The 9,200-nt window shown below is 41.5% G+C and overlaps 1 protein-coding gene across 1 annotated transcript; it reads left to right on the top strand.

Annotated features, from left to right (window-relative positions):
- Positions 1–285: 285 nt before the first annotated feature.
- Positions 286–7,956, top strand: T265_14008 (hypothetical protein; the record flags this gene model as incomplete). Its single annotated transcript, XM_009171620.1, has 2 exons — positions 286–620; positions 7,845–7,956. Coding segments are annotated over 2 exons (447 nt in total), but the record flags the coding sequence as incomplete, so codon positions are not given.
- Positions 7,957–9,200: the final 1,244 nt, after the last annotated feature.

Here is a 9,200-nt window from a genome sequence, read left to right as displayed (position 1 = left end):
AAGCAAATATTACAAAGCGACTCCACAAATTCCGCAACAGATCTCCCCTTTTCAAGAGAAGCAAAGCGAAATTCCAAGAACAACACATACTACCCACATACCCCCCTTAGTAGTATCACCGTTACACTAGTAATGCTCAACGCAAAAGTGTGTCAGACGGTGCAAAATCTCCAGGATAGAAATTAAGGGCGCATTTGATTCTACTCATTTAATGGTATTCTTTTGGTATACTTTTTCTCAATCACTCGGTGAGGTTTGAACTCAAAAATATCGCTTAGGTGAAGCACCGTTTCGGTGCCTAGCTGCCATGCCACCAGAAGAAAGCAAGAGTGCTGGGATGTTGTCAGGTTGCCCAAGCCTAGACAGGGAAGTCGGGAGACAGAGGTCGAGTTCGAATCACGGATCTTCCGGTCAGTAGATTCGCGCTCTAAACACCTAAGCCATCTCACCCTCTTTAAGTTTTATATTTTGGTAACTGACTGCCCCATTGTCAAGTACCTGTTTAAAGTCTTTTGTCGTCAAAATTTTACGGGCGCTTTCATGTCTGCCTCCCCTGTAATTTCCCGGAGGTTCTCGGTGGGTTTCGTGTCTTCCAGTAAATACAGATTTTGGAAGATAAGGTGATTAGACGTGCTTTTCCGTTGAAGAAATCCTCAAATGAGCCACTGGAAAGACGCAACCATCTGATTTGAATATGTGGAACAACTAAATGTAAATATGTCTAGGTCGATTGTTGCTTTGCCTGATTTTTCTGGAGCCAATGCCACCAAGACAAACAACATGGGAGGTCATTACAAAAATTGAGCTGGCCCTGAGAAGTTCACTGCCAAGCAAGGTCGGGTTAGTTTCAGGAGAAAATGTACTGTCCTACAGGAAAGCCAACCGACCAATCTAAAGAATCTCGGGCACTTAAAAATTCCAGTGAGATGAGTTTATCCAAACATAAAAAGTCGACAAAAAAGACCACCTCACTTTTCAGCCCACATCATAAACTCACTGTCACGAGCATTTCAAAAATAAAAAGCTTACTTGGAAGCAAACTTTTTGTTCGATGAAGCCTAATATAGAGCATCCAAATAAAACGTTTCTCGGTTATCTTGCTTCTAAATAAATATAAACGCCAGCGAGGCGCTTATTTCTTGCTCGATTCTTCAGCAGGTAGATAATCAATGAACACATAGATAGATAGATAGGCAAACCTACATTTAGACAGAAAAATATACTGACTGATTAATTAGTTGCTTGATTGCTTGATTGCCTGATTGATTCACTGATTCATTGATTGAGCCATAATTCTGGAATACTTCCTAGTTTTGCCAAACAACTCCACTACAGGCTGGTGAAATTCAAAGGATGGCGCCAGAGATTGCACTAAATGAAGCACTAAACTTCAAGAGGAACATAATTAACAATGATTTTCTACCAAAGGAATTTCTCCACCTTGCGCAGTCATCGCAAGTATTTCGACCAGTGAGTTTAAGGCAACTGAATGGTGCATTTCCATCATATCAAAGTCAGAGGGTCTCTATTTTAGGTTTTCAAGTTTGGCTACGAAGAAATCTGAGCATTAGCTTTCGGATCATCAAGTATTTTAAGTGCGTTTTGTAATGAATGAAAACAACAGAACAACGAACACTTTAGTACACAGAATATGAAACGAAGCCCACAAAGCTGTTAACTAGTCAGGCGATAGCAGTCAGTTCAATATCATTACCAAGATATGCCCATTATGCAGTGGGTATGCGGCCACTTATTTCGGTTGTTCAAAACCAAGAGTGATGAATGTGACAGTTCGAGGGTCATAAAGTTGTGCCGACTGCCCAAATTATGGGCCGTTTATAGTTCATCTTCAAAATTATTTATTTTCCCTTGATAGTATGCCCACGTGTGGTCAGTGTAGGAAGTACGGGTGTGATTTGTCCTTCAAAACAATTCTAAAACTTTAGATATTTTTAATTGACTGTTTTATAGTTCTGTGTGTGAAATGGACTCTGCGCCGTGTTCGATTTGTTGCGATTTCACCAGTAACTTCCAGCTAGTGACCTGAAAGTAGATACACGCTATTGGATGTGAATGGATGGATTGGCTTCCTCCTCAGAGTCGCTCCAAAGTACAATGTTTTATAGTTCTGTGTGTGAAATGGACTCCGCGCCGTGTTCGATTTGTTGCGATCTCATCAGTAACTTCCAGCTAGTGAGCGTGAAAGTAGATACACGCTATCAGAAGTGAATGGATGGATTGGCTTCCTCCTCAAAGTCGCCCCAAAGTACAAAACACCTCGCTGCATAAATTATGAGGCGCCAACTCGAGACAAGGCATGGGGTTAAATCTCAGTCTGCATTTGGGTCCACAGTATAAAACAGTGGACCTCGTAGAGCGGTTTCTCTTGTCATAATATTGATTGGCTGGTTGTTGAAAGCCGGAAAAGACTGGGACGCTACCCTGAAATCGACTGGTCACAATGCGTTTAAGTCAAAAGTAGGCCTTCCGAGAAGCTGCATAATATCTCATGGGAGAGAGGGAATTCGGACGAAATTAATTCATCTTGCAACAATATCGATTTTAGTGCCTTGTTCAAACTAGTTTTTGAACTGCATCCAAGTACATCCTTTTTGCTGTCACTCAACCAGCTGGAAGGTTTGAATTCACGGCTAGCTGTATTATTCAATCTAGGTAAGTATCAATCAATTTGTGATCTGTCGTGTTTCTGACAGCAAAAGGGAAGTGACTCTGGTGTGGATAGAAACGCAGGACAATACGGGGATCTGTATGCCAGTCGCGATGACCGAACGAATGCATGATATTTTGACGTTCAGGAAGTAGGAAACTCGAAGTTTTCGGTGGGAAATTTTTCACCGTCCCACCATCAGTTGACTTCATTTTTCACTCTTCCCTTGATATAAAACATTTACTCTGAGAATTTCTGTTGGCTGGAGAAGCAAGTTGAGGCATTCTTGTGGGAATCAACCACACATCTGTCTGTTCACAAGCGTACTAGCGTGACGCACATCCATTTCAAACGGGAGTAAGTGCGCGATCTGCTTTCAGTCGTCTAGCAAAAATGAACGGGCAGAAACACAACATCAGCCCTCCTATATCTGCCAATATGGTTCCAAGAAAATGTATTTTTGGATGTCAACCTACCGGCATGGTCACTTAACCGCATTGCACTAGGAAACCCCATGCTTGATACTGCCTGCATGATGATACGCTATCTATGTACAAATAGGCGTACAACAAATTGATTTTCCTAGTAGTATCCCAAATAGACTCACTGTTCAACTCCAAGTTGATCTAATTTCATAGAACCTATCTGTTGCCGCGTTCGATCAAGACCTCCTACATGCCTGAAATATTTCACCCGGTTATATATTTGCTCCTGACCTCGTCCACACCCTGAATTGCACTTATCATGACCGGAAAATTGGTTGACTAGCATGCCTGCCATATTTGTCAAACGTTTAATTCGGTTTCTGTCACTCGTACCAGCAGGTATTTTGAGCATACTACTGATGTTCTTATCGAAATCTAGGTCTTTCATTTTCCTACTGCAAACTTCCTGTACTCTGTAGGATTGGCAAACTATTCTAGCCGTTTAATCCGTTAGGTGTGCTATTTTAGAATTCCTGACAAGTAAACTCAAGTTATTTGACTTTGCACGTATCGACGAGAACGCGCGGAATTATAATGTGCGAACGGCAGGCGAATAAAAGTTTAGACAAATTCTGCCCCAAGGAATATAGCAGACACTATTGATTGCCCAGAAGAGGTTTACAAATTTGCAGTGGTTAGCTCAAAGAAATGTGAAAATCTACACCTTAAAAACTCAAGTTTCGTGCGCGGAATAATTAGATGGGCGAATTCACGCACTCGCTTTTCCCATTCGTTGCAGTAACTTTATACAGAAGGTTGCATGACAAGTGAAGTAGGCTGTTTTGGCTCATGAAACATTTTACATCAGTTCGCACCAAATTCAATGTGAATGGCTCTTCAACAGCGCATAGATAGCATGGTTTAGGTTGCCCTGGGAAGCAGTAATCTCACAATATTTTTCGCGACTAATTCTTCTAAGGAATTTATCCCCACATAATATAAGTAGCTCAGTGAGAGTTGCCTCTTTTACGAGGAAGAAGACAGTACGCCGACAACTCATAGATAACAACACGGCGTTTATTGTAGAAATAGGAATAGTTCACATACATGAACGGTATCCTAATTCTCGCCACACAGAATGCTTACGTATTAGGTTGATAAACTCAAACACACAATCGTGGTGCTTAATGTGTATGGACGTTGTCAGTAGGGGGTTCGTGTAACCTCGCTTTGTTGAACTTTCACTCAGATCACGACGAGTTGCTGTTTTCAGCGGCTTCCTTGCGACTAGCTTGATCATCTAACCAGATTACGAACCGCTACGTCTGACGGCCCAATTCAAAATATACTAAACTGACCATCACAAAATGGGAGATTTCCAACGATGCAGAATGTTTTCTAGACTTGAGAAATGAGTTGTAAGAAAACCGACTCCATCTATTACCGGCAGGCTGGCGAAAAGGAAAAATTCATGCATTCACTTTCTTCACTTATTCAACTTACTCATAGTATAACCGTGTGCAGGGCATGACATAGTGGGTAACTAATTCAACGTAAAGCGTATTTGTTCTCTGGAAATAGATGGGCTGAAACAGTGTGTGTGGTAGCCTTCAAGATTGGTGCCCCCAAATCTCAGAAGATACCCTCCTCACCTCCTGAAGTTTCACTTATTAGAATGGTGAAAACGCAGTCCATCATTGGTTGTTTCGATTATTACGGACGCGCTTATACAGTAGTACACAGTGAATATATCTGCGCCATAAACCAACTAGTGCTGGGTTTGATTGGTTTTAATTGATTTCTAGTAATTCGAGCAGGCATCTGATCCCAACAGATAAGTAAACACCCTTCCAGTACATGGTATGGTACATTCTAGTCCATCGTCGATTTGACGATTCCAAACCCACAAATTTGATTTCCTTATGGGGCTTTGAAGTTTGTGTACCTTCATTCATCTGTGAAGGCAGTTCGTGGATCGCATTGGTTTTTGAACTGTTCCCTGGTTTGGGTCTTGGGACTGTGAATATTTCAGGACAGATGTTTTAATGCAATTGAATGAATTCATGCCCAGAATTGCCAGAATTCTGTTACTATTATTATTATTGGGAATCATCAATCATCCGGATCTCTCAAATCTTAATGTTGCTCACCAACGTGTGATCCCCGGATTAGTTAGAGGCCACCAGAGTTTGGTTGGTAGTTTGATTAACCCATAAGTAGATGGGATATAGTGGATTAAATCTCCCCGAAGACTCTTGAGGTATGTAGTGCTGATGGTTCCCAGTGCGGATAGAACAGACTTATGGCACTTCTTGGCCACTTCTTGGCACTTCTTGCTGTGCTCATCTCAAGAAAATCTATAACGTTTTGGAACCCGTAATTCAGGTTACGTTCCAAAAAACCTCCTTTTCATGATCAGAAATAAACTCCGGTACGAGATTTTCACGTCGCCCAATATTCTTTCTGTTGATGTGACTTCTTATTCTTAAGACTTTATTTTATCAAATTATGCTTGATCTTTCACCAGCCCCTATAATTAGGGAATTTTGGCATTTGGCAGTATTGGGCAAAGGACAGTAACTAAGCTCCAGTCTAAATTTACCATCTCCCCTCTCCGGAATGGAAGTATCCATTAAAACATATTGCTGGTGCTCAGTGATGTCTGTGAGGCTAAAACGATTACAGAAGCAGCTGGCGTCTTTGAATGTTCTCCATCATAGACAAAAGAAATAAAATGTAATATGGACACCACATTCATACATTATGAAAGAAGCGTTGCACAAATCTGGAACACCGATTGACATGTCTCAGTGGACATATCTGGATAACGTTGTTCACTCTAAGAGACAAATTTTGTTAGTGGGATATTCTAGTTGAACCATTATGGTCGACAATTTGACCATCGAATCTTGACGTAATCCCGCCTGATTTTCCTGAAGAAGTAATTAAAATTTCGCTGAATAGTGACTCGCCGCTGCAGATACACATTACGTGACTCAATTTGAATACTTATTTCAGAAAGTAGGTTACTCTAACGGTTTAAACTTTGCTACGTTTGTCTTCAAGAACAGTACTGGCAAAACAAGCAGTACTTCCACTCTTACAACCAGAAACGTCCGACGAAAAACATCAATCAGTGTGATTTAGTACTTCGAGCAGTTCACAACCGGACTAGTGTAGTCTTCGATTCGAGTTACCTGGATATAAGTGCGTGTGCTCCAGTTGTGAAGATCCGCGTTAATCACAAGAAATGGAAGTTTAATCGCATGAAGCGTGGCTTTTAAGTGTGGCACAGGGATAGTCAAAAGGGCAACGAAATGCCAACTCTGGCTGTGTGTTGGGTTATTCTTGCGGGAGTTAATCAGGGCCAAAGTGTTCACTCTGTTCACCCTGAGCGGAATTCGGATGAACATTGACTCGGATGTACCTTTGATACCAAGTGTTTGACTGTGCCGCAAATTGCTCAGTAGATAAAGAAGCCAAGAGAAGTCTAACCAATACACATACTGCAACTGGATGTGGCACGTCTGAGAATATTGGGTAACGTGTACAGCGGGCAAAACCAGCAGCAATCGCGTTGGTATTGATTGTTCTCATATTTAGAACGTTTCATTCGTTGGCATGATTAGCGCAAGACAATCCATAATCTCGCTTAAATGTGACAACCTAAATTTCCACTGTGTGCAATTCCCTTAGTAGCGATTTGTGAAAAAAACTGCTAAATAACGCCCTACTCTTTCCTGATATTGCTACGTGGTTGAACTTCGAGTTAGTTTTTACACAACATGCTTTAACAAACAGTATTACGTCAAGCTTTTCACGACAACACCCCTAGGTAAGTTCGCAACAATGATATTTGTGTCAAGTAACTTCACAAATAAAGCCCAAACTGTTTTACATGGGCTTCTCATAATACAAATTCTTCAACAGTTGAGATACCCAAATTAGGGCGTTCAGTTTTCGCTTTAGCTGAACGTCGTGACGTCTGTGCGTTCCAGACAAACAAGTTGCTTCTAGAATCTACAAGGATATGACGCGCCTCTTGGATAGACAGAAAAAAACAAAAAAGACCGGACCCTTTCCCAGAAAGTGTTTCGTTTTGCTTAGAGGTGAATATTTCGGAAAGTACTGCACAGATTTTACATAGATTTCGAATGCTTTTTGTGGAGATAAGACGCCCCAATTATTGAACATTCCCATTTATCTGTTACCGAGGCTTTACACCCTGACCCTTTCGCCTTTGTCATCTACGTCAGCCTCCCTCACATAAATTCAGTTGGTAATGCTGACGTGCCCAAAACCGGTGTTAACTACTTACTGCTAGAGCAAAACTTTAGCCATCAACTTCCACTTCAGTCAAAAAGTCCCCGTCTATAAGTTGATATGATGGTGGTGTCCACTGGCTCATACAACGCATATTTAGAATGACCAGTTTGAAGGAAATTGTCAGCTAAATGAAGCTAGCTCAGAGGTGATTAATTAGAATGCAGTGTACACACTGTACATGGACGTCTCAACTCTTCTATCAGACAAACGTGTCTACTTGTATGCACTTAGTGTCTCAAATGTTGAATACCCCGTCCTATAGTTTATCAGGATATTTTGTTTTACCCAGCAGAATCTTCCATCTAAGTCATTTAGAATAGAAGAATGGCAACAACTTCACGCACGTAAATCAAGCTGATAATGCTGACGCAAAAAACGTCGCTCTGCTGAGCCTCCCTTTTGGTCTTTTTCTACCTTTTCACCAGAAGGAAGCACGATGGCTTGGATACTGTTAGTTTGCCCAAGCCGAGACAGAAGAAGTCGAGAGGCAGAGTTCGGGTTCGAACCACGGACCTTCTGGTTGGTAGCTTCGCGCTCTAACCACTGAGCCATCTTGCCATATAATGCTGGCACGCTTGGCTAAATTTTCTGAGTTCACATTGCTGATTGAAACTCCTAAACAAGATACATCCATTCTAGTCGTAAGCGGACTGTTTCTATGACGAATTAGTACAAAAGTAGTGCCCATCCCATCTCCCAAGATGAAATTCATACACAGTGTTGTGCAGATCACACACTGGTCTCTCATTTTGACGAACAAGGATCGACCGAATAAAACCCACGAAGTAGGATTAAATGCTTCCTCGGCAATGCGAGTAGATACTTAGTGCGGCAGCTCAGTGTCACCGGTGATTTGAACGACATTTGTAGCCGTCACTGGTGTCTTGGTATGTTGTTCGAAGACAGACACCACATACCGCCATGAGGTGAATCTTTTCTGGCCGTTGCTAATCCAGAGAATAACTTCCTGTCCTTATCCGTCATCAAACAGCTCATAAAAGGAGTGGTTATGGTCTTGTTTGTATAATTTTGGGCTGTTAATTGCTGATGCTTCTTATGAGTTCAATGAATGTCTGGTTAATTCCCGCTAGGCTCGATAGCAAGTATAGTACACCCTTCGGTGGGCTTAAGCTTTTCATTGTTTTCATTTGTCTCCAGTTTATCTGAAGCCAGAAAAAAAACATGCCTTTTCCCACTTTTAGCATCGTTTTTTACTCACCCGCAGGACAAAATCCAAAGAAATCATTCACACTCATTTGCAGACGAAATTATTCACCCCAACACAACACCGGAATATGTCGCCTTGCCCAATGGTATCCACTAAGCTGAGACAGTCGATTTGGTGTGCGCAGAATTCAGCATATCAAAGCATATGCATGGCCCGGAACTAAACTTGTCCTGTCCCCTAAACCTTCCAATTTTTATCAGTGTTTTTCATCAATGTTACTATGTACTGAGAGCACAGATGATTGATGAACATACGAGAAATGCTATCATTTTGTCAATCATGCTTCTCTTCGGTTCTGCTGGATTAGAAAGGTAGGAAGCCAGTCAACCATGTGAAGTATTGTTACACTCAGAGCAATAAACAACCCTATGTGAGCAGATTTTTCTGTTTACAGCAATTTCCCATGGATACGTCACAATAATCATAGGGCTGTTTTTTCCGAGGTGAAGCAATGAAGTGGACTGAATGAATCGCAGTACCGTAAACCGATAATCAAGAAATGGTAACAGATGATAGCCTCTTCCAACTGATTTCCAGAGTAGACATTTTTATG

The sequence above is a fragment of the Opisthorchis viverrini genome (assembly GCF_000715545.1).
Source record: "Opisthorchis viverrini unplaced genomic scaffold opera_v5_126, whole genome shotgun sequence".
Taxonomy (NCBI): domain Eukaryota; kingdom Metazoa; phylum Platyhelminthes; class Trematoda; order Opisthorchiida; family Opisthorchiidae; genus Opisthorchis; species Opisthorchis viverrini.
This window is presented reverse-complemented; position numbering and strand designations above follow the sequence as displayed.